The following is a 26,113-nucleotide window of genomic DNA, read 5'->3' on the forward strand; positions in this document are numbered from 1 at the left end:
CCTCACCTCTGCGCCCCGCCTTTCTAAAATCCTAGACTGGCCCATGATCTACCCTGCCTGGATGAGACTGAAGTTAGGTTGTTACTCCCAGTTCCTCAGTGACCCAAAAAGGATTTTGCCCCAGCAGGATGAGGCTGACTACATCTCTCCAGCAATGCAAGTCCTGCCTTACATTTCATGCTAGATGAGGTTGAAGTTGGGTCCTTATTCCCAGTTCCCCGAAAAAGATTTTGCCCTAGCATCCCAGCTCTGTATCCAGGGCTACCTATGTACTTGACACAGGATCGGATCTGAGTAACACACGCACATTTCCGATGCAATTTTAAGGCGCTAGGCTGAGCAGTTCATCACCAACCACCTTTAAGGGTTTGGACAAAGGAACCAAGGACGGAGGACTAGGACTAAAGAAGTGAGAGCAAGGACCCAACTCCAGCCTCGTGGGTGAGCACAGCCAGCTCCTGGCCCCTCCTCCGCCCGGGTGCGGGCGCGGCAGGGACAGGTGAGCGGGCGGCCCCTCCCCCCGGCCCCAGCCGGGCGGGTTGTGGGGCTGGAGGCAGCGGCCGCGCCCGGCAGGAAGTGTCCCGGCAGCAGGAAGCACCGAGCCGGCTGCAGCAGGTAGGGCAGGGCTGCGGGCTGCGGGCTGCGGGCTGCGTCTCCCCGGGAGGCGGCCCCTGGGCGCCGATCCCCGCTCCCTTTGGGGGGGAGCAGGAGGTCCTTCCCCGCCGCTGCTCCTTGCTCCCAGCCTGGAGGCTGCTGAGCTGAGCCCCCCGCCTCCTGGGCATTGCCTGCATTGCCGAGGGCTGATCTTGCTCGGGCAGGGGCTGGGCTGGGGACCTCTGCAGGTCTCGCTTCTCCCAGCCACGCTGGCCGGGGCTGCTTTCCTGTTCCCGCTCCCTGGCTTTCCTGTCCCTGCTCCCTTCCTGGCTCCGGACAGAGTTTGGCTGGGCACCAGGGTGCGAATTAAGGGGGAGCTGACTGCCCTTCCCCAAGAGATGAGAGCCCCCCTGTAAGATTTGAAAAGCATAACCTGGGGGAGGGGTCTGATCGGCTTGCTCCTTCACTTAGTAGGTGGACTCGTTGATCAACTGGTTAGTTGGAAACGTTGTTCTTTGCAAGCTTTTGGGTACAACCACCCTTCTTCAGGCAGAGGGAGAGTCCCCGAGTACTAGGGAAGCACTGGAGGTCTCCCCTGAAGCCGTGGCCTGCTTAGTACTACATTGTTTTTGCTTTTTTCCCTTCCTTATTTTTTGTTAACTTTCCTGTGTGGCTGCAGTGTTTCTAAGCCTCAAAAGATGTGTAGGTCGGAAAGAGGAAGTGTCTTGAGACATAAGCTGTCGCGTCTCTGGGGTTGAAGGTGTGGGGAGGGTCTTGCAAGAAGCCTGCATTTCTCTTTAAGAGGGATAGCAGTAGTTGGGCCAATCTTGTTGTGAAAGGCATGCTGCCTCTGACCTGCAGTGGTAAGGCGGTGGTGGAAAACAGCTACAGCTTTGCACTGTCGGTGGGGTAACTCCGTAGTTAAATCAGAGCTGCCATAAACACTTACACTTTCCAGAATGCAGGTTTGCAAACACGGAAGTGGCACCTCTATCCGTGCCACCCTGCTGCTGTCAACACGAACTTGCAGCCTTTAGTGGCAGTTCAGACAGAGTTTGAATGACAGTCCTTTGAGTCAGTCCCTTGGCATGTGGGGAGGACAGGCAGCTGTCTTTCAATCAACTTGTGTTGACACTGGGTACCATCACCCAGTTATTTCAGGCCATGTTGCACTGTGTATTTCCAAACAGGATTTTGTTTTCCTTCTTAAATTATTAGGTTAAAGGGCGCATGAGGAGTACTGACACCTAAAAATTTTTTTATAAGCCTATGAAAATAGTGGTGTAGGGCTAGAATGTGGACTTAGTACTTGCACAGGAGAGCAAAGCCTCTCTTCACACCTCTACATGATGTAATAAGATTGTGGATCCCAGCATGCAGAAGTGGCTGCTGTTTGCTAGCTGTCCCAGAGAAGATGAGCACAATGATGGAGCAATGGGCAAAGCCTTCACTCTGTAATCCCAATGTACTAGGCAAGTGGAGCCAGTTCTAAGGATTGTTGTAACTGGCTGCTGGTACTGAAGCCAGGGGAGACAAGAGGATTGTGTCTTTGGGTGGTCAGATCCAGTACTTCCTGGGATGGTACAGTTCATATGTCTCTTGCTCACTGCTGTGCTTAAAGGTATAATTGAATCCTAAGAATGGAAGTGCCAATTCAAAGCTAACTATAGCATATCATCTGGGACATTGTAGTGAAACAAGGAGATGGGAAAGGTATCATTTATCGACCAGGCTTAGGATTTTACTTTCCTACACTTCAGTTGCTTCTTTTAAGTTTTAAAAATATCTTCTTGGTATCTTCTGGGTGCATCTACACGTGGGCTTTAAATGCACAGTAGCCTATTTTACTGCACATTAAATTGTCCGTCAAAAAAGTGTTAATATGCTAATACACAGTAAATAAGCAACTGCGCAGTAAGTGTCACAAAAAAGTGTGTGCTTTTTCTACTGTGCAGTAGGGTAGCCCAATGTGCATCTATTTAGTACCTCATATCAGAGGTACTGAATTCAATGCGCAGTAGCAAAAGCGCATTAATGCATGTCTAGATGCACCCACTGAAAACAAAAAGATAGAAGATATGTTTAAATATTTTTCCTGAGTTTAGCATGTGTGCATGCTCCAATAAAATAATCTTTTCTGCAAGTTACCTATTACCCTGGTTCTTAACTTTGTATCATACCAGCATCCCTTCCAAAAGGTAAGTTGCTTCTATGACAAAATAAGATGGTGCTGTTAATGTTTTTAGAGCTGTGTGGTTGTTACTCTAGTCAGTCAGACTTCCTCTTTTTTTTCCTTCTCTTTTTTATTACATTTGTGAGTCTGTGTTTAAACAAGATAACAGGCATCCAGTAAACTTACGGGTTAACAGAGGTGATGGGAAATGCCTGAATTTTCTTTACTGTGGATGTAGGGTGAAATTCACAGCATCTGCATAAAGTACTCCAAACTTGTGCTTTATATGAGCAGTTCATGGGGAAAAAAATGGACATCCCATGCTGTGCACTGCAGATCTCTCCATGCAGCTGTTATTCCAGCTGTCTGTTCCAGGTTTCTCAGGTAGTAGGTCCACTGAAATCTCATAAACCTGGTTTTCCAGCTCACTTCTGTTGTGGCCGTCATAGCAGTCTAAGTGGGATTACTTTGAAAAAGTGTTGTAGGTGTGCAGATGTCCCCAGGGCAGGTGGCTGCTCCAGTAGTAGAACCCTCTATGTGGAGCGTGAATGGCTGTGGAGGATGTCGGGCTAGCTCTCTGGACTAAGCAAGAAAGAGAGGAATAATATTCATGGAGAGACGTCAAGCTGAACAAGGGACATTGGGGGGAGCCAAGGGATCCATGTATAGCAACAACAAAAGTATAGGAGGATGTTAAGGAACAGACCAGTGAACTCTTGGTGAGAGATTTAATTCTTCCAGGACAAATTGGGTTTCTCCTTCCCAGAGGTGAAACAAGAATCGAAAGTCTCCTGAAAGAGTAGTGTTAGAGTAGTGCTGTAGCCATGATGGTCCAGGAATTATGTGAGAGCCAAAGATTTATCTTTTAGTTGACGAGTTGCATAGTTGGAATAAAGATAGACAAGTTCTCGAATGCAGGACATTTTTCTTCAAGATATTGCTCCCAAAAAATTCTTGCCTGAGAAAGGAGGTCAGTCTTGATACAACAGATATTGTGATCAGTAGTGTCTACTGCTGGCAGAGTGCAAGCACAGTTCTTGGGTTCTTTGTACTAAAACAAGAGAATAAAGACTAAAGAAAAAGGCTTGGAAAGCCATGCCACCATGTGATGCTTCCTTAGAATCCCATGCTAAGACAAGCTCTTTTTCTTAGCAACAGTAAGCTTTATTTTTTTAATTCAGACTTTTCTTTAGTTCACATTTTTTGCTCATTTGAAGGGAGATAGAGATTAATCATATATCATGTCCACATTTAAGTCAAAGCTTGAAAGCAAAGCTGCAGTCCCAACTAGCTTTAAGCTTGGTACCAGCAGCAGTGTAGCCATAGCTGCACAGAGCTCAGCATGGGCTAGCCACACACATTTTTTATGCAGGTTCCCTGGTGAGTTTGGCAGCCTGCACTGAATTTGGGTGTTACTGTTAGCATCTGAGCTATGTTGTTTAAAGCACTGTTGGGTATGGCTCCACAAACTACAGCCACACCTTTCATTACAGTACACTTCCCTTTAGGATTACTGTTCATCAGCTGGCTTGAGCCTGCTACCAAACAGCAGCACAGGTAGCGCACCACATGCTGCCTGTAAGAAAGAATGTTGTGCGTCTTTCCTCATTAGAAGGAGGTTTGAGACAACTGTATTGGACCAGATCTTGGTACACCTTCCAGTACATTAGATGTTGGACTGCTTTTGATATGCTAAATGACATTTTTGTCATTTGCAGCAGGTATCACCAAACTAAATCCCTTGAGCCAAAACTGCCTACTAAGAGGTTGGATCCAGCCTGCAGAGGTCTGACCAAGCCTGGGGGAGCACAGAGGATTGGGTGGTGTGCAGTGGCTGGTCACCTCTACAGCATCCTCCTCCACAGCCCTCCCTGCTGCTCTGTATCTGCACTAACTCTCTCTGCAGAGGGCCAGGTACTACAGTGGTGTGAGTGCAGGCAGCTCGTACTCTGGCAGGGTAGGGGAGATCTGCAGCCTGCAGCAGAGAGCTGGGTCATGAGCTTCAGGCCAGGGTTACAAAATGTCACCAGCCCCTGATCTGAAAAAATGCCCACTGACAATTTTTCAGAACCGAAAGCAAAACCCATTGAAGTGAAAAGATAAAGAACTGTAGCATACTGTTTTTTTTCCACCCCTCTTCTTTTTACTGTCCTGACTTAAAGCACAATTTAGCCATGGCACAATCAATTTAGAAAAGGGTCTAGCCTTTCAGAGCTTAATGTTGGATTGATGTAAAACATTTATTCAGATTTTTGACATCTAGAAAACTAGTTACAATAGTTAGCCATGTTACTGAAAAGTGGAACCTGTGAGGCTGTGGTGCTTAGAGTACTAACTTTTCAATATCTCTCCTTCTTGTCTTCAAAATGAGCTCCTAGTGTGAAGAATCGGCTAATAAGTGACTGAATGCAGAAAAAAGGAAACCCAAGAGGAAATCTGCTCAGTAACACCCCTTGAGAATCTTTCAACAACCTGCAACATCAAGCAACCTTTTTTCAAGCATTATCATTTTGTCACCTAAAATCTGATATTAGCAGTGAAGTAGATGGCTCAACTTCCCCCTGGAATTCATTTTATCACTTTATTCACAAGAGATCAGCGGTAAGTTTTTAGTACATCTAAAAAACCTTTAATCTTGGAGAATGCCAGTTCTTACCTGAGAATTATTGTTCCCTTGCCTCATTCTCTTTTGAACTTCTCAACACTTAAGATATAAAGTGAGAAAATACTGATTTAATTTTGTAATGAAGAACATTACCAAGAGTTTAAACTTCAGGATGTTTAATATAAATACCAGGTGACAGAAATGTACTCAAGGCCCTTTATCGGTCATTAATTTTCAGGAGCTAGCAAACGAGTGCCTGTTACTCTGCTTCATACATTTTCATTTGAAGAATCAGCTTTTTATTTTTGAGCTGGTTGGTTCAGGTCAGCAAAACAGATTAATTTCCTTATACTACTGTGTGGAGGAGCTGCTTGTTCCTTCTGTGTGAATCCACTGTTCTGTATGTAAAAGTGAGGAAGTGCAACAGCTGTACCTGGCTGATTGCTTTTGAAAGCTTTTAATGTTTCATTCTTTTTTGGGTAGCATCAGTTCTTGTGTAATTTCTAAAGAGAGAAAAGAAACATGTCAATGTTAATGAGCAGCTCTAGGAACTTATCTTCCTGACTCCAACAGATGACCAGCTGAAACCCTGAAAGAAGAGATTTGGTTATGTAATGTGGACCTGAATGTTTTGATTATATTAAAGGCCTAAAATAAAAGAGATGAACAGGGAAACTTATCCATAGATTCCATATGCAGAAAAGAGAGGACACCGTAATTATCCAGCCAGATCAGACCTCTGACCCACACACAGTCCAGAGGACAGAAGCTGGAGCAAAACACATCTTGTAAAAGGATTCCCAATTTGCCTTAAGGACTTTAGGCAATGGCAAATCCATCGCCTCCTTTGTAAGCTGTTCCAGTGTTTAGCCACCCTCATTGATAGGTGTCTTATTTCAAGATTGAATGTTTTTCTTGTTTAAGCCTTGGTCAATAAGGTAAAAAAGTCTCCCTGACAGTTCTCAAGGGAGAGATCTCTAAGGAAATCCAGCGACTTGCTCATGCTATGGTATGTTAATACTCTAGTGTAAATGTATATAGTTCAATACTTGGCAGTACTTGGCTGATGCCTTAGAAGTGCCAGCGTCTTCTTTCTTTCTAGAGGTGCTTCCTATTAGATGGTACTCAAAATTGACTTTCTTCCGCCAGAAAAGTTAAGTCTCCACTGCATCCCCAGCATGCCCCAGGAGGCAGATCCCAAGTACCCACACACCTGATTTTGCTTGCATGCTCCAAACTTGGAAATACTATAGCAGAGTCACTCTTGGGGCATCCTCAGTGGCTTATCATGAGCACATAGGGGATGGCTTTTAAAGACTGGCTGCAGAGGAATGCTCCTACAGCTGTTTCTCCGCCACATTTCTAGTGGTGGTGTTTGTGAGCAGGGTGCAGGCCAGCAGGTCATGTCTAGAGTTGTCCCTCTGAGGAGATACCAGTCATGGTTTAAGCCAGAGCTAGCCAACCTGTGGCATACTTTTCAGAAGTGGTATTGGCAGACTGGGGAAGGGACAGGCCGCCCATCAGAAAGCAGAGCAGCAGATTGGGTAAGGGAAGAAGATCCGAGTGGCACTGCAGGAGAGGGCAGGGAGTAGGGGGTTAATTTGTGGCACTCCTGTCAGAAAAGTTGCCCCCCTTGGTTTAAGCAAATGTTATGTATCCCACAGCACTTTCTACAGCAGGTGGTGTGTTAGGACAGTACTACATGGGTATTTAAAGTGTGCTGTGCTGACCTACATTTCAGCTGAGGGTTTAAATATAAAAATGCATTGGGTAAAAACAAATGCAATGGACTTTGACTCTTGAATTTCATGCTTCTTGCTTGAACCATGCATATAGGCAACTGAATGTAATAAAGCATATTAAATGAAGATACATCACAAGGAATAACTGATGTTTATTGCTGTAGTGTATGAAGCCCTAGACATGGCCTGGAACTGAACTATGCCAGGGACTATATAAATACAGAACAAAAAGGTGGATGGTCTTTGAACTCACCATGTCATTTTTAAAGACTGATAAGCACAGAAGGAAGAAGAGATGACTCTTGCAGACCCATTGGATCTTTCAAACACCTTTTTTTTTTCCACTTAGGAATGCAGTAGATGTCAAACAGACCAGCAGTGTAAAAACAAGTGTTTTCAAACATGGTTTTCAATAGACCCCTCTCCCCTACATTTCCAGTCACATGCAATCTACTTAGCAACAACATCAGTTGCTTGCATGTAGCCGCAATAATATGAAAATGAGTGTGTGTGGAGGGGGGAGTGTATGTGTATTATATGCGCACACGCATACAAAGCAAAATAAGTTACACTGTGTGTGTGTGTACACACACATACATATAAATATTAATTTTCCTATTGTTGCTATATATATCAAATAAATAGTATGCTTTAGCAGCTGGGAACAAGAAGAAAACCTATGGTTCACAGATCATGGCTTGGAAATTTCTGGTGTAATTTCTTGTAGACCAGCAAGAATGAACAGTAGCTTTGATGCTGGGTTAGGTTAATGGGCAAACTATTGAGATTGCTCAAGTTTACACCTTAATATAGGTTGTTTAGACCCTTTTCAGCTTTAAGGGTTTGTGATAACATGAAGTCAAAAATACTTGAAAAACGCTTTGAAATGTTTTAATAAAAATAGTTATAAATCTAAATAAAACAATTTAAGATCTTCAATCTTTCATTTATTCTCTTCATCATAGGTACCGGGCCTTCATTTTTGTTCTGACCTTTTTGTTGTATGCCAGCTTCCATTTATCAAGGAAACCTATTAGTATAGTTAAGGTAAGTAGAAGTGAAACACTTACTTCTTGGAACCAGAAAGGCATTCGAACAAAGAAGTGCACTTTTATCTTTCATAACAGCAGTGTTAAAATTTAACCCAGAGTGTTATAAAAATTCATGATGACAATTACATTTGGCTTACAGTAAACTTTTATTATCTTTCCTAAGAACACATCTAGAATATTGCATGTACTTGTTACAAGCTCAAAATATAAAAGCAGCATTTCCATATGTCTTCTTAACTTTCCACACGTGAGTTAAGCAAAGTAGTTGTGTAAATACTTGCAGGATTGGGGCTATAAATTTAGGAAAGTTAAGACTGATGAATCAGTTGCAACCATATGAATGATGCAAACTAATCCTCAGAAGGCTTTTTAGGCATTTGTGTTATGGTTGGCTTATTTATGATGAGTGAGTAATGCAGTGATGTCAGAGATGGTAACTGAGGTTTTCATGCCTTCAGACTTGCTGTTCAAGCTGCAAATGTTTTGCTAATAAAGTAACCCAAATTTATTTCTCATCTCTATCCTTCAGTTTATTGTTTAACACACTATTCAAATTAGTTCTTCCATACTGTTTAGAAGCACTGAACCTGTAAACAAAATAGTTGACTAGTTATATTTAATAGTTTTATTAATAGTATTGACTTAATTTCTAGTTAGACTGGCTGACCAAAGGGTTAAAGCTAAATTTTGCATTGTTCATATGAGAACCGTTATGACATCTTAGCTTAGACTATGGTTGGCTGGGGTTTGAATACAACATGGTTTTGGAGTGTATTGTTTCCAGGGATGTAGTTTTCAGTCTACTCTGGTCCTGAAAATAGTGCTAGATTTAGCTGTTTCTAGCTTGCATTCAAGCAGTGTGTGAACATTTTCTCAGTCTAATTACTAAACAGAATTCCTTTCTGTCTGTATCTCTTGGGAAGTTTAATTTAGCTATGTGTAAAACTTGTATTTTCTATTGCTTTCAGATTTAGTAATATCTACTGTTCTTTCCAAAAGTTAGAGGGTTGGGTTTTTTTTAACTTTACAATAAACTGTAATATCGGTTTATTGTACTCTTGCATCACCTTTTGACGTGATCTGTTAACCCATAGATCCCAGTTATACAAGCTGATCGGTGTGGACAGGCCCTTCTTCCCATATGGAATTCTAGTAATACAAGCTCCTCATAGACTCAAAGGCCATGTCCAAATGAGTGCAGACATTTGATTCCCTGGCATACCTTGTGCTACTGCTACTTATCCCCAGAGAACACCTGTGCCACATGCTCTCTGGCGCGTGCCCGGTTACCCGGGGTGGGGTAGGGGAGGCTGGGGCTAGCAACTTGTGCTGGCCCCAGCAGACTTACCTGTGGGCTGGAGAAACTGCAGCTGCAGCTTGGAGCCTGGCCAGCAGCTGGAGCATGGCTTTGGCAGGCCAGGCTCCAGTTTTGAGTGGTGTGCACTGCAGCCACATGTGCCATCCTGCTTTTATCCATGGAGGTTTTTTTGACCCTGGGATCTCCCAGGATGAATGTTTGAGAGAGAAACTGAAAGACAGCGTGAAACATAAGGATTTTGGACTAACCACTTAGTGGGGATAAAGTTAGACACACTTTTAAATGCAAAGGTTTCATCAGGAGAGAAGCAAGCAAGTTTCTCAGCATTATTGGGTGGTATAAGAACAAATTGCTCTTTTTTACTGCAGTATCAATCCAGATGGGTGTTGCTGAACTAACAGAGCTATTAAAGATTTACACTAGTCTGTCTAAGTTCACGGACTTTACATACAAGTGTTTTTGGATAAATACACCCTTCCTTTTTATATTCTGTAAATATAATGTGTTTTCCTTGATTGAGGTGACCTACTCGTGTTTGACTTGTGTAATATAATGTACCATTGAAATGTGTTCGTTGACGACTTCAGCAGCTGTTGGGTGACCCGGGCCTCTTCCCACCATGATGTTTAGTGTGCTGTGCTGTTGCAGATGCCACCTTCAAATGAGATGTTCAGTCTAAATCCTGACTGATCTCTGATTCCCAAAGCACTTGTGAGACTACAACTGCTGAACCTGATATAAGGCAAAATGTACTTGTCAATCTGCATTTCTCTTGCAGTTTCAGATGAATGTAATTTTTCTCCTGTGCCTGCCTTATACAACCAAATGTTATTACTCTGCCAGGCTTTAATATTGAGTGAAATGATACATCTGCAATATACTGGCCTCAATCATGTGCAGAAATTTATGCACATGCTTAACAGTATGCTCTGTCAGAAATCCATTGACCTCAGCAGGAGGATTCACAGTTAAACGTATACACAATTGCCTATAGGACTTTTGTTAGTGTAGGACCTAGTTCTTCTACCAGTTAAGCCAACGGCAAAACTTCCTTTGACTTCTAGTAATCCTGGGACTATGTTATCCCAATCTTATATTTGTTGACCCAATATTTGTAAAGTATTTTCAGATCTCTCAGAACAAACAGCACTATTCCAGAGTTTATTAGCCACATAACCACTCTTGGGGGATCTGGTCCAAATACATTAGTGTTTGTTAATTTTATTGACTTCAGTGGGCTTTGATTCAAGCCCCTAAATAAGCTGACTTGTTAAATTTGCTACTGCAGGATTCAGTCACAGATGAATTTTCAAATTCTCTTTCTGTGTTAGGGAGAACTACATAAGCACTGTGCTGCTTCAACTGAAGTTGAACTCCACTCCTACAAAGAATATGCTACCCAGAGTCAGCCTGCTAAAACGTTACCTAACAAGTCTCAATGTGGTTGGGAGCCATTTGGTGAGCTCTTTCACATGTTCATTTTGTAACAGAGGTATTTATAGATGTGCTGGAACTTATTATTTATCACAGAGATTCTTCGTGGGGAGACATGGGCAGAAGAGGCATGGGTTTTGTATTTAAATGTTGACTAATATGTTGTTGTGAATCTTCCAAATCAGGGCTGTCCAAATGCTGGGCATGCCACACAAGATACAGTGCCAGGAGCCCCACAGCATGCAGGCCCAAGCTGCATGGGCAGCCTAGCTCTCCCCTGCTCCAGCCATGTGCGTCATGCAGGGAGCTTGGTTCTCCCTTTCTCTCCTATCCAGCCTCCCCAAAGTTCCCACTGCAGCACGTGCAGGCCAGCTCCTTCCTACTGTACGTACGGTACCCCCTCCCTTCCCAGTCACATGCCCACCTGAAGTGCTGGCAGCCTGGTTCCTGCCTCTCGCATGCACAGAATGAGCAACCTGGCTTCCACCCTTGCTGCACACACAGCATAGGTACCCCAGCCCCTCCTGCTACACCTCCCCACCATCAGGAGCAAGGTGGAAGAGAGCAAGGAAGCCCAAAGGACCTGTCTGCCACAGCAGGACCAACAGTGTGGGGAGGGGGACAGGCAGTGGCTGCTGTGCCAGTTGGAGAGATCTGATCTAAATTTAAATTAAACTCTGTTAACTCCTGTTCAATAACTTCTTTCCATTGCAAATTGAAACAACCATCTCACCAGTGAGGACCCGACACATTTGAAAGTGTGGGGATTTCTAAGGTGCCTAAATATTTTTAGGCTTTTGCATTTTCTTGCTCGCTTTCCTTCTTGTTTGCTTTCCTTCTTTCCTTTCTTCTTTCTAGACTCGTGTGAATAAATTCTATTTTGCTAATATATTTGTCTTCCATTTCCATTTCCAAATGTTGTTTTCAGACAAACTCCTACTCGTATTTTGTAATTAATAGATTAAAATACAAAATGAAAAGCTTTAAAAAAGAGACGTGTTCTTTTTTCGGTTGGAATATTCACTTAAAACTAAAAAAGCATATTAGAAAAAAATTAGAAAAAGATACGTGTATGAAATATATAATGGGTTGAAAGCTCTCAATTCCAGATGCAATGGTTTGTGATTTGTTTTGCAAATGTGTTATTTAGATAAGAACAACTACAAGCAACTACTGGGAGCACTGGATTATTCATTTCTATGTGCTTATGCAATTGGAATGTATTTAAGGTAATTCTTTTATACCTTTTGAAAACTACTAATATAAATGGCTGAACTGCTTCACATGTGTTGTCCCTCGTCACTGGTAAGTTTCTAAGGAGTGATCATTGAAAAGGAAAATTTGGATAGCCACATACATTGAAATCCTGGACCTTGTCACTTTGAAATTATACCTGTCTTGAAACCCATATTATGGTAAACTCTGTAGGTGTGTAAGAAAGATTCTTTCTTCTCCCTTGGGTAGGCATGTATTTAAAGTCTCAACCTAGCTAGCTTATCTACATCAGTGTGGCAGTAAAAACTGTTCAGCAAATGATTCTATAAATGAATCATTTCTATTATGACTACAGTGAAACTTCTTTGAAAAAAGGAGGTTGTTCTCATGTCAGCATCTGGCAGTCAGTTAACTAAATATTGGCCGTTTAACTCCAGCACATGATACAAATTGCTCAGTTTAATATTTCTGCTGACATTTGTCAATAAATCCTTGGTTAAAATGTTAAAGTTCTCTTTTTCTGGCTCTGGCTACAGGGTACCCTTGGCTTGCCTGGGGGGCAGCACTTTCAAGCACATTACTGATGTGGACAGGTTGCTTCCCAAACTGGAAGAAGTGCTACTGAGGCCCCTTTACACATTACTGGTATGATGCAATTAATTGGCTAATTGCACAATTAACTGAGACCAACTACACATGCAAAGTACCTATTATGCCATAAAAAGGTCCAACCAGCTATAAAGTTAGACCTCAAAAATATGTTCTAACTTTATAGCTGGTCGCTATCCAGATTTAATTTCCTTGTTTAACAAGGTCTGCCCCTGCAGCTGAGAGCTGTCAGTGGACTCTCCATCCCAGCAGTGGCCCCATGCACAGCTGGATCTGAGTCCCACACCTGATGGGACTCTTAGCCATGACTGTATCCCACTTGCAGCCGGGCAGTGCCCTGTCAGGCACAAGACACTCAGCCCTGACTGTGTGTGGGGTGCAGCCAGGGACATGCATCTTGTCAGCTATGGGACTTGCAGCTTGCTGTTAGCCAGTGTAGAGGGAACCCAGGATAGCAGGCTCCCCCTGTACTGGCAGTAAGGCATGATAGGATCTGATGCTGGATCCCATGTGTTGCATGGCAGGAGGCACAGTTGGGTGGATTGCATGTTAGATCCCATTGCAACTTTACCTGCATGTGTTAAACGGGCCCTGAGAGATGGTGCTAATTAGGCCCTTTTGCACTACCACATGAACATAGGTAGCCTGCTCCCAGTTTCAGAGGCTGCATTTCTAGAGCAGCATAGGGACCTAGAAAGCCCATTCTGGAACACAGTAAGGTTTCAGGTTAGACATGACTTATATTTCCGAATGCGGGTACTATTTCCCTCCAATAACTCTTGTTAAATAAACATTTTCTCTTTTCCTGCATGCTGTCAGTGGCATTATAGGTGAGCGACTGCCCATCCGGTACTACTTGACAGCTGGAATGCTTACCAGTGGACTCTTCACTGCAATGTTTGGCTTTGGCTATTTCTATAATGTACATAACCTATGGTTCTACTTGGTGGCTCAGGTAGGCATCCTGCTGTTTTTGTTTCCCTAAATTCTTTGATTTGTCCAGAATACTTTTTATAGCATCTTGTCTGTTTTTAAATAAGAATACTACTTCATGGTTAAATGGCTAGATAAAACCAACAGAATTGCATTTGCTTAGAATGAAATAACAGATTGCTTGCCATAGCTTTTCTAGAAATACACTGTGCCCTAAAATTATTATTTTTTAAATGAAGTTGAACAGAATTTTTTTGAAGAAACTATTTGAGAGTCCAGATAGATTTACAAACAGTTAATCAGCTACATTTAAGGAACTCCCAGGCATTGCAACAAAGCCACAGGAGGTGGGACTTTCCAAAGCATCTGTGCTTCTATCTGAAGCCAATGGGAATTCTTGTTGGCTTCAGCAGAATTTGAGTCAGACTCTTAATGGGACTTGAGCTTCTAAGTCATTTAAAAACGTGCACTCAGAAGAACTAACTTAGTTCTCATAAGAAAGAAACAATAGTTTGAGTGAATACCCATTATTGCATGTTAAAATCCATACTTCATAGATTTCATAGACATCAGAGCTGGAAGGGGACCTCAGGAGATCGAGTCCAGGCCCCTGCCCAAAGGGCAGGAAGTCAGCTGGGGTTATAGGATCCCAAAAATATTGTTGAGGTGATGCATATTGTGCTGCACCTGCTGCATTCACAACAGAATTTTAGACTGGAATTGTCAAAGGAGCCTGAGGAAGTGAGGCATGAGGTCCTTGGGAATCCCATTGAAAATCCCAGTTTAAACACTTTGAACGTCTTTCAGCCTCAGACTTCTGACTGAATTTTGTCTGTTAAATGTATGCCTTCAAAATATAAGTGCATTTGTGCATGGATATATATGTGTGTGTTTGTGTGTTTTTTCCACCCCCCCCCCCCACACACACCTATGTAAATCTAGCTATTTGGATATTTATAGATATCTATCTAGATAGATAGATATCTATATAAATATACCAAGTGGCAGATAGATGGGGGGGGTGATTATTTATTTATATATATAAATTAAATGAGGTAAGAGTGAGAGAGAGATCTTGTGTCTTATTCCATTTAAAAATTGACATCCTAGATTGTAAAACCTGATGGAAGACTGCTTTGTACACAGACATTGCCACACTTTCAAATTGGGGCAAAAATTGTAAAAAATATATCCAAAAAAAAAACGTTTAGACATGCAGTTCTCAGTTCTCCTAGCTCTTTTTTTTAAGGTCTGTCAGGTTCAGTATCATCATTGGGAAGCTCATAAACAGGAGCATAATTTTCTGCAAGTTTCATCATTAATAGCTTTACTATTAATTAATAACTAGCATAAAAGAAAGAGGTGTAGGTACAAATATTATCACCTTTAGGTGTCATGGGTTTATTCTTGTCCTACACAGGATTTCCTAAAAGATGTACTTGACATAAATTGCATAGGAATTTCTTATTCGTACATTTCCCTGTAATATGCTTGCAGATTGCTAATGGATTGGTGCAGACTACTGGCTGGCCTAGTGTAGTTACCTGTATTGGCAACTGGTTTGGAAAAGGAAGGTAAATATATATGTACACATTTTTCAAGGTACTTGAGATATTTGTAGGTCATTGCAAATATATTTATATCAATGCAAATACTTCCATTTAGTTTCAGTGGGGGCGTTATTTGAATTAGGCAAACCTTTCAGATGATTCCTAAAAATAATTTGATGGCAGTTAGCTTATCTGAATAGTTCAAGAATAATAGTTTGTATTATAGTGATTTTATATTCTAATTTTCTATTTGCATTTTATTTTCTCAAAGTATTTCAGAGTGGAATTTTCAGGAAGTCTTGAAAAATTTCTCTTTAAAATCAAGATATAGGCTGTTATTGTGGTGTTAGTTTTAAATGCAGTTTTTCGTATCTTTAACTTGCATAAAAATGTCAGGGTGTGACTCTAAAAATAAATATTGGCATAAGGCATGCTTGTTTACAACACTTTTAATTAAAATGCTATGAATTTTCATAAAAAGAGCTGTGGGGCAAATGGTAGAATGACGTGTTTTGTCATTTCTTATAGCTCTTCTCTTTATTTTTTTTTAAATGGCCACCTCTTCCAATCCTCCTGAGAGTATCATTTTACTAGCACTTTGTAAAGTTATGTGGTAGTCTTCATAGCACTGCAGTAGCTACAAAGACATCCATCAGCGCCAATGGCAGTAGCATAGAAATAATACTCAGTAACGCCACTCTAGCTTGAAGTATCTCTTACAGCTATCACTGTATGAACAGTGTAATCAGTAAGACCAAGAGAGAGGATGTACAAAAATAAAGGGTGATTTCTATATCATGGGACGTAGAAGAAAATATATAGTGAAGAAAGCATAGGGGCTCAAACCAATTTGCAGGAGCTTCAGAGGTCCGTTTGATCCATGTTGTGAAATTGGAAGTGTGTTACCAAACCTAGCAAGATGAAGTGCAGCTGAGTAAAAAGAATTTACCATTTCCAGTTTTGTACCATGTAGTATATGGTCTGTTGCTCTTAGGAGGGAGGATGGTGGACCTGTGAATACAACAGTAAGCTGAGACTTGCATTATCTGAATTCCAGCCCTGACTTCATTCTGAAAATTAGTACTTGCTTCACTACCAGAAAAGTTGCATTCTTACCTTGAATTAGCTAACTTCAAGTTAGCAGATTGAGTTAAAGAGTGGGGTAACCGCCTTGAGTGCGTCTACATTGTCCCCCTGACAAGCCTGGGCGCCACCCTTAATGCCTCCCCCCTCCCCCCCCCACTTCCTCCTGCTCCACACACACCAGCTCCCCAAAATGAGGCAGTTGAGTTGTTTTTAGAGCAGCCCTAAGCATGTGCCCAGAATGCTCATCGGTTCTGTGTCTCTGGACTGTCCACTGGCACTTTTCTGAGGCAGCTGCGTTTGTCTTGTTGCCAAAATTTGGTCCACATGGAGCAGGAGTGAATGAGCAGAACAGGCTTCATGACAATGCTCCCAGGTGCACATGGAGGCAACGTAGACCTGCACAGATTACATTCTTCCCATAGGCCTTAGGTTATCTTCTAGCTCATGTGAAAGTAACAGTCTGCCTTATCTTCCCCTAGGATTATACCTCATATTAGGAACACAACTGGTTTTTCCCCCTATAGAGAAAACACAGCCATAGGGACTGACCACAGACCCCTTGAACCTATATAGAAAATGGTTTCATTCACTTCAATAGACTTTGGAGCAGGCCTTTAGAGCCCAGACACGTAGGTGCTCAGTACAAGACCTATGTTGCATAGAAGGAAGTTCTTCATTAATGTTGAGGTGTGGTGAGTCTGTTGCACCTCAACGTGACACCCCGTAGCCTGAAGCATAGGGATCTTCTTTGGAACAATAAAGCTTCAAACAAGTGTTCATCATCGGAGACAGCAGTGGTGACTAATTGTTCTTTGTTATGCTTTTCTCCAAGTAACAATGTTCCCAAGCAGAATAACTGAAATTGTCATCTTTTTTGCACACAGGAGAGGTTTCATCATGGGAATCTGGAATTCTCATACTTCAGTGGGAAACATCTTGGGATCACTAATTGCTGCTTATTGGGTATCTTCCTGCTGGGGTCTGTCTTTTGTGGTTCCTGGTGTTATAATCGCTTTGATGGGGATCGTTTGTTTTCTGTTTCTCATCGAACGTGAGTATATCATCTTTTTATTTAAATGTATACAAAATGGATATGAATATCCACTGGATAAGTTAAAGTAGGCAATGCCACGTGTTTCCCAAAGGGTTTTTACATAAATAAATATCCACCCAGCTATTCTAACCGTCAAACTGCTTGCTTCCCAGAAGTCTTGATAGAGAAAAAGATGCCTGCATCCAAGAATTAATATATTCAGGCTCCAACAAGCTAAGAGGGGAGAGGGAGTCTAAATCACAGTCTAATCTCCACCCGTGCCTCTCTCATTTGTATATTCCTGAGGCATAATACACAGCAACAGACTGAAACTATCCTGCTTGCCCCAAACCCATATATTATTTTAATTCTCTAGCATTATTAAATTCAGTCCCAAAAAGAAGCAGCAAGTTCAAAATCAGTTCAAGAATAGCAGATTCTGGGTATTCCTAATCTGATAGCCAGGAGCACCTTCATTTAATTTAATATACCTGGTGTTTGGCTGAGAATGATTGTATGATTGTGCTTTTTTTGTAGGCTAAGTACTAAAGAAAACAAAGCAATCCTAATTTAGGTGAAAAGGAATGTGGCTTTTTTTAAACATAAAATGTGTCGAAAACAGAAAGCTTTTTGCTGCTTTAACCATCCTGGTACAATGGTCCTAGGTAATTCATACCACATGGTTCACTTAGTTTGCTCCAGGACCTCCCAGGGTTGCAGCAGTGGCAATACTACAGTGCAGAGCCTGGCTGGCAGCAGAGCTTGACTCCAGCCAGCCAGGCTTTGGCTTTGGGTGGTGCACACTGCTGCCATGTGCGCAACTCTGCTTTTTTTTGTCTATGGGGGTATTTTTGCCCCCTGGATATCCCTTGCAGCTCGGAGAACAGCTGAACATGCGGTATGTGGTGCTGCAGATGTGCCTGCGGCACCACATACTACACTCCTCTGTACGCAGCCTATCAGCATAGTTTATTCTGGCATGGGAAGCAAAAGTAATTATATAAAACATTCCTGTATCTGTATAGCTATGTCTGTACTAGGGCTTATGCTGTTATAGCTGCAAGGGGTATGATTTGTGCTGGTGAAACTTTTTAGACCCTGCCTTAATGTCAGTAATGTTTCAGGAATGAGATCCATTCTGCTTGGTTTTTCACCTAACTGTGTATGCTGTTTTATTTCAGATCCTAAAGACATCAAATGCTCTTGCACACCGCCCAGTGTAAGTCAACACTTTTTTTTTTCTGTTTTTGCTCTTTTCCACTGTCAAATTCATATTTATGTTAGTGACTAGGGACCAACCAAGGATAGGCATGACACCAGGCATTGTAGTAAATGTTCCCTGCTCCAAAAGAACTTAGCGCAGATCTGGGTTCGGCAACTTTTCAGAGGAGCGGGTTGCTGCTTGTGACCTGGACACTGCTGCAGGCCACCAGTCCCTTCTGCCCCGCCACTAGGGTGTCCATCATAGAGGGTTCGGTTGTCCTCTGTCGTCTGTTGATACAAAACCAGACACCTTTCTGTCCTCTATTTTCCTCTTGAAGAGAGAGTTGAGTTTTATCTCAATAGAGGACAGAGTAGCAGGAAACCAGAATGCCCTCTGTGATGGCCACCCTACCCACCACTGCCACAGGCCATGGCTCCTCTCCTCTGCTACATACTACCAATAATAACCAGTAGCAGCGAGAAGGGGTAAATTCTGAAGCAGTCATGAGTGGCACGTGCCATAGGGAGCTGGGAGTATTGGAGAGTGAGGGACTGGGGGACGGGAAAGGGACTTGGCAGTGGGGAAGAAAGGGATGGCGGGGACTTGTCAGGCCAATCTACATGCCCCCAGTCCCCCAGGATGCTGCAGGACAGATCCAAGCACTTCACAGACCAAAACCATGCCTGTAGGCTGTAAGTTGATCTAGATAGATAAGAAAACTACAAGGTGAGGGAAGAGGTGAAATGAGTGGAATGGACCCTGTGATGGCAGCAGGCAGCTCCATTTGTAGGGGAGAGGGGGGAAGGGGTTAATTAAGAAGAGATAACATGAAGGAAAGGGAATCTCATAGATGTGAGTTGAAGCAAACATGAGGAAGAGAATTGGAGCAGATAGCCTATGAATTAGGAATTGCTCTTATCTTTCTTTCCTTTTTTTAATGTGGATAAAATTGACAAATTACATCCTAGATCATAAGAGGGTGGCTGTAATGAGGAAAAAAGCCCTCTGGTATAAACCTGAACAAATGAGGAAGGACTATAGTGTTATATTGACTTTTCTCTTCATCTCCAATAAATCTTTGGAATTTAAATGCCATATGGCTGCTGGCACCAACCCCATGCATTTTGCTGCTGGTAGAGTAGTTAAGATTTTGAAGGGCAGCCTGGATACCACCTCACTTCCAAAGGACTGCTTTATTGGAAGGAGTACCAGTTGCTATGAAGAAACTGTACCTTGTATTTAGTTTTATTTGTTACATATGGCTCAGGCTTCTGTCTTCATGCTGGTAAATACAATCTCTTTTGAAACGGGCAGTGTGAAAACCCAGTGTCTGAGACCGATTGCTTTTTATGGAGAGAGGGTTTTTTGCTTGTTTTTTGCAAGGGAGGGAGGAAAAGAGGGAAAAGTCCTGTCATTCTGCTTTTAATGTAGATTTAATTATTATAAAAGTAACATGCACAACCCTTTACTTGTGGTAGCACAATTCCATAAGTGTAAAATTAACACTGAAAATCCCTGAACTGGAATACTTTCACCCAATCTGCAAGAATTAGAGGCAAAACTGTACCAATATGTCTGTTACAACGGGTTATGTTTTGTCCATTGATGTCAATCCCAGCATAGTGGTTTGCTAAAGGCAAACAAGTTATTATCTACTCCCCTGCTGCCTTGTGACGAGGCATAATGATAGCTACCTACTGCCAGAACTACCTCAGGATAGCTGTACAGCTATTCGTTCCTAAACCTGGTGTAATTTCCAATAGTATGGAAAACTGATACATTTAACACCAGTACATGTATTCATCTGTCCGTCGCCTTAGATTCTGAACACTCACGCAAAGAATCAGGTTTAACTGGCTGTGACTATTCAAGGAAGCACTTGCCAATTACCTTTTCATGCAGACCTTAGATTTTAACTGCTTTAAATGTGTGTGCTAAACTATTGTTTGTTTAGCTGCTATTAAAGTAGGTTGGGAAATAGTTTAGGCCTCACTGCTGCAATAAATTACCCATGTGATTGACATAGAAGTTAATGGGACTGCTCTGGAATGCAAAAGTAATAAATGTAGAAGGCTGTGTGAAACATTAGATAAAAGCTAAAGTATACCATAATCTGTACTGGTGTTAGCAAGCATCTGTTTAAGATGCATTTTCCTTTTTAAGTGTAGATATAACCTAAATGGAAAGGGATGGGTTAGAAGAAATATTGAGCAAAGAGAGAGAACAATGTGTAAAATAGAGCTTTAGCCATATTAATATGGTGGCATCCTTCTACCAAAAAAGCACATATGTGGTATGCTTGATTTATGAATATTATGCATGTGTATATGCAAGTGCATGTGTACATCTGTAAAACATCTGTAGGCAGTTTCCATGGCAGTTTTGACTTTGGTGAATGTTTGCTGGTGGCAACATGCTGGTATGGCTTTGATTACGCTTCAGCCAGCAGGTAGACTCAAAGATTCGTGGAGTTCTGCAACATTTCTGAAGCAAGTGATTAATTTTATGGGTTTTGTTTTGTTTTTAATTCTCTGGGAAGAAAGCAGACCAGGTGGTTCATCACAATGGATTCTTCAGGAATGTAGCTGTCCTTACCCTGTCCACAACTGACCCATACAGGCTTGACTATAATAAGGATTGATCATGGCCTCATCTATATCCCTTGCTGCCAACTTTAAAGTCAAATTGTGTGTTACAGTATATTCCCCCTTCCCATCTGTTTTAAAGCTGTTGCCTCTCTAATTTTGAGTGCCTTCCTGGTCTTGCATAGAAAATTAGGGTAACTAATTGCTTCTGTAGCATGTTTCATGTCTTACATTGACACCTCTTTTTTCTCTTCTCCTTTCCAAATGAACTAGTCTTAATCTTTTCAGCCTCTCCACCTGTGAAAGGCCCATTATAAAGCTTCTTATCACTTTTAATTACCACTCTTTGGAATGTAATTTTAAGTTTTGCTTTATCAGGAATAGATTAGGTGTCTACAAGCATCTTCCGTTGGAATTCCTTCTCCATTTTTGCATACATCTGTAATCTCATCCTTGATTGAGGTTACATGAATCTCATAAATTTCTACCTGGAGGACACTTTTTCATATTTGTATGTTTTACTGTAGATTGAGAAATAATTTGAGTATTCTAGCTGTTGGGTACAGTGGCTTTAGAGGAAAATGTATGCAGAATTAGTCATGTGCTTAATTGCATTACATTTCATATCCGTGCACTATTACTAGAAAATATAACAAAGAGCTTTGCACAGTTAATCACTATTATATCTTGCCAAAAGTTGACCTGAACAAGTTACCTTCAGCTGTAACTCTTCTGATGTTTAACATAAATCTGTCATTTTTTGTTTAAGTTTATTTTCTGGCAGTTACCGTTCCCCACAAAAATGTCCTTTGACTTAATCTTCTCACGGATATCAACAAGATCACTACCCCACATCCAACCTCATTGTCTGGTGACGCACTTGACCTACTGTTTCCCTGGAAACCTTGCTCTCCAGAGCACAAAGTGTCCTTCTCTTTCTCCCACCCCCAGAGATTCTCATTTGCAGATCGCGTAGATGACTTGAAAACACATTTTTTCTCTTGGACTTCCCCCAGAAATAGGCAAATCTCAATTTTGGGGGCTAAATCCTCATAAATGGCATTGTGTCATTAGGATTGGATGAAAACCGTGCATTTAAAATATGTCTGTTAGGTATTAAGCATCCTCGACTCCTGTTCATTTTGGCTTATTTGCATTCTCTGTTCACTACAGATTTTATTTTGGAAGTTAAACCAATGAATAATATTAATTTAAAAAAATAGTATAAACAGAGTTAGAAATACAAATATTATAGCAACCAATGAAATAAATGAGAGTTGAAAGAACAATAAAGCAGACTGCCAGAGAGCAGATTTAATGGTATTTGTAATAAGAAAAGAAATGTACAGCAGCCTGTGCACATTTTAGTAGCTTTTTAAATATTAGTATTGCTTCTAATCTCTCTTTCACTTCCCTTGTAACATAAGCTGTAGTCATAACTGATCAATATTCATGAACATGCTGCAACTATCTTTTTATAGTCTAAGGATCTTTTTATATGGCTTTGCTGTTCTCTAGGAAAATTGGTCCTCTTAAACTCCTGTGCTAAAATGCTTCTACATCTAGAAGATATGAGGCTGAATCTTCTTTCTTCTCTTCAGAAGATAAAGTCTGATCATTAAACATGCTGCATCAGTCTAGCCATCATCTCCATACATTTCCGCTTTACCAGAGTAAATCTTGTTTATGACAATTGAATGAAAAAGTCATTGGGGGGCAGGGTGCATGTGTGTGTGTATGCTGAGCCACTGGAAAAAGATACAGCCAGCTTTTCCCCGAATAATAGATTTTGTCTGCGCAAGGAGACAAAAAGTTAAATTTATTTTCCAACAATGAGTATTTCTAAGAATCTGTATTTTGTCGAACCCTCTTTTTCATGCAGGAAAACTACTTGTATTCTAGACACTCAGGACTGCACTCTCTCATTTTGGATTATGTGTAAATGCAGCTTGAGTCACCTCTTATAAATTTTCTGCTCTGCCGAACTGATGCAGTAAATAAATAATGCTTCTTCTAAAGAATAATCAAAACATAACTATATACTTTCTTTTAAGTAAAAGCTGCCTGATACCTCACCTTCCATTAAGATTTCAGATATGGACAGACCAGTCTTTTCTGACTGTACGCATTTAACGTGGCATTGAGTATATTGAATCTTCTTACAAATAAATATCTCACCACTTAGAAGTGCACAGTGACTCCCCATGATCCTTATGTAAAGTTATGCCCAAATGAACATGGATCAAGGTTCTCATTAGCAGCCTGTGAATACATATTCAAGTTTTGCATTTAATCCAACCAATAAATTCAGTTGGTTGGATTAAATGCAGTGGCAAATCCTTCTAGACAAAGGGTTGTATAGTGGTGTTTTTCCAGAAATACAGTTTCAGTGGGCTCATCTACCTGAGATGCTGACCGCACAGTAGCCTGATATTACTGTGCAGTAGCATCTCATGGCAAAAGCAGTGTTACGTATTAGGTTGCTGTGCAGTAGTGTCTCTGAAAAAACGTTTGCTGGCACTATGCAGTAACTCCAGCTACTGCGCGTTTATTTAGTACTTGCTTATACAAGTACAAAATAAAGGCACAGTAACCACTGAATTTGTACTGCAGTTGTACATGCAAAGGAAAAGCTGTTTGTTCAGAAATCAAATACTTTGTCCTGTTTAAGTTGGGGCCCAGAAATCCCCCGTGAAAAGAAGCAGAGTCAGATCCCTGATGAGGCTACTCTTAAAACTACCACCACAGCTACCACCCTCATGCTCCTTTCCAGGGCACTGGAAGGTAAAGTGGGTATAAGACAATGTCAGAAACCTTTATCTTCAATGCTTCAGTGGATGGGGAAGGGTTGTGTGTGAGGAAAGGGGAAGAAGGTTTGTCCAAACTGATCAGTTTGTATCTATACCTGCCAGTCAGGAAGCCTAATTATGACCAAGTATTGTTACAAAATGTAGATCGGTGTTCAGCAGTTGTGTGTGTGGTGGGGGGGATATTTAAGCCATTAGGAGAAATGAGTTCACAGGCTGCACACCCTGCACTTCTCTATATATATCGCAATGAAACTATAAAAAGATGGCTTCTCAGTCACATTTTCTGCTGATCACGTCTCACACAGCTCCATATGAATTCAAAGTACTAGAATGCACAGTGATCAAATAGGAAGACTTTCATTTGGGCATGCATCTTTGTAATGAAAAATGAACATCTCTGGTATGATAATGTAAGGTCTAATGCTTGAAGTTAGCATTAATAACTTTTTCTAAAGTAGTAGTTTAAAAAATCATGGTTTTTTGTCTTCTTTTTTTCCCCCCAGAGCTCAAGGACTTGCATGAATGGTACAAATAGATTCAGAGTCCAGAAACCAAACCTAAGTACTAAGGAAACTAGCCAATCTCAGGTAAAGTTAAATGAAACTTTATTAAGTTACCAGTGCAGCATTTTTTTCAAAGATCAAATAGAGTCTTCACAATAAAAAGGGATTTAGCACTTCAATATTCCAGCCAGCTAAACAGCTCATAGAAGAAGATAAATATATAAACACTGCAAATTTCTCTAAAGCAAGTTGCATTGCTCCAAGGGTTCTCTCTGAGCAAAATGCCCAATAATCAAGGGATGAGCAGAAACTGAAAAGCCTGCATTGAAAATTCCTCCTTTTTAGGAGAATTTTAGGTGAAAAATTTGTATCTGTGACCCATTTTACAGTAATAATTTCATTAGGGAAATAAAACTGCTGAACAGAGTAATGTGCTACACAGCACAGGGCACACAGAAACAGAACACAACTCTACCTTTCTCTTTAGATCTTTTTGTTTATCAAATATACTGATCCTGAGAGAAGTTAATTGATTTTCTTTTTAAATCAGCAAGTAAAAGAGAAGCTGTTTCCCCCACTCATATTAATCAGTTTTCTTCATGGTTCAAAGTCACTAATGCCAATAGGAGTCTATCCATTGATTTCTAAGAGCATGGCTCAGACCCTTACTGAGCAGCAGACGGGATTTATGTTGGCCTAGTGAATTGCACTACACCTGAACCTGTCCAGAGGTAATGCTGGATATTAGGTGAAGGGATTTGGGTAGGACCGTAGCATGTAAACTGAATGTCTACTAGTTGGGAATGAGCATAGTTTACCAAATTAGGACACAGCATTTGCTAACTGACCAGCAGAAAGTAAGCCCTGAAAGCCACAGTGTTTACACAGTGATACTTTGCTTTGGACTGTGTTAACCACTTCTTTGTATGTTCAAAAAACTGTTAAACTTGAGTTGGCTTCAAGCAGCTTTGTAAGCAGAAGGGTGATGATGCAGTCTGTTTGGAATAGAGGGGGTTCAGTCTCTATTTCTTGCAAAAAAAAAAAAGTCCAAGCTCATGTACTTCCATTGTGTTCACCCTGCTGTTTATGTGGCAAGTGAATTCATTTGAAGGAATATCCAAGGGAAGAAACTGAATTTTAATCGGTTGGAGTTTATTCATAGGAATCCCATTTTTAAGTTTAAAAAAATCATTTACAAACGTTGGTTTGAATCTAACGCTTTTGTTGCGTCACTCCTTGCGGTGGACATTTTGAAATCTTTTATGATGAAACTAAGTGTGTAGTCATTAAAACTTTCCACACCAAATTTTGACCAGCTCTCCTCCATTATCTTTATGTTCAGTCAAACTAACCAAACCACTCACCTAGATTTATTCAGTGCCCACAACAAACTACTTGAGTACAATCTATGACCCAGAAATGATTTGCCAGCGCTATTCAGTGAATACTTTTTAAACAATGGATGAAAACGTGTGTGTCAGTGGCTAGGGGTTTTTTCGTGGTTGGTTTGTTTGTTTGTTTGGGGGGGGGGCGGGGTTGGACAATTCCTGAGCACAAAAACGCTAAATAAAACTTCCAACTTACTGGCTGTAAATTGCTGTCCCACCACTAGTTGCAACTTTCACTGATTACCCTTGCTGTTCAGTTTCTGCAGAGAGACGAAATCA

At 41.3% G+C, this 26,113-nt stretch overlaps 1 protein-coding gene across 2 annotated transcripts in view; it reads left to right on the top strand.

Moving 5' to 3' along the window:
* The first annotated feature begins 524 nt into the window (after positions 1–524).
* SLC37A1 (solute carrier family 37 member 1) overlaps positions 525–26,113 on the top strand; it is a 47,510-nt gene continuing 21,921 nt past the window's right edge. The window contains exons 1-10 of one of the 2 annotated variants that reach the window (XM_019528990.1): positions 525–615; positions 5,146–5,368; positions 8,080–8,161; positions 10,816–10,942; positions 12,069–12,147; positions 13,562–13,697; positions 15,173–15,249; positions 17,196–17,362; positions 18,526–18,563; positions 24,447–24,530. In XM_019528990.1, coding sequence (XP_019384535.1) covers positions 5,313–5,368; positions 8,080–8,161; positions 10,816–10,942; positions 12,069–12,147; positions 13,562–13,697; positions 15,173–15,249; positions 17,196–17,362; positions 18,526–18,563; positions 24,447–24,530 — 846 coding nt within the window. In that variant the 5' untranslated portion in view covers positions 525–615; positions 5,146–5,312. The remainder of the gene's footprint in view (positions 616–5,145; positions 5,369–8,079; positions 8,162–10,815; positions 10,943–12,068; positions 12,148–13,561; positions 13,698–15,172; positions 15,250–17,195; positions 17,363–18,525; positions 18,564–24,446; positions 24,531–26,113) is intronic. The other variant, XM_019528991.1, reaches the window with a different exon arrangement.

This window comes from Crocodylus porosus, unplaced genomic scaffold (genome assembly GCF_001723895.1).
Source record: "Crocodylus porosus isolate Cpor-Errol unplaced genomic scaffold, CroPor_comp1, whole genome shotgun sequence".
NCBI classification, from domain to species: Eukaryota; Metazoa; Chordata; order Crocodylia; family Crocodylidae; genus Crocodylus; species Crocodylus porosus.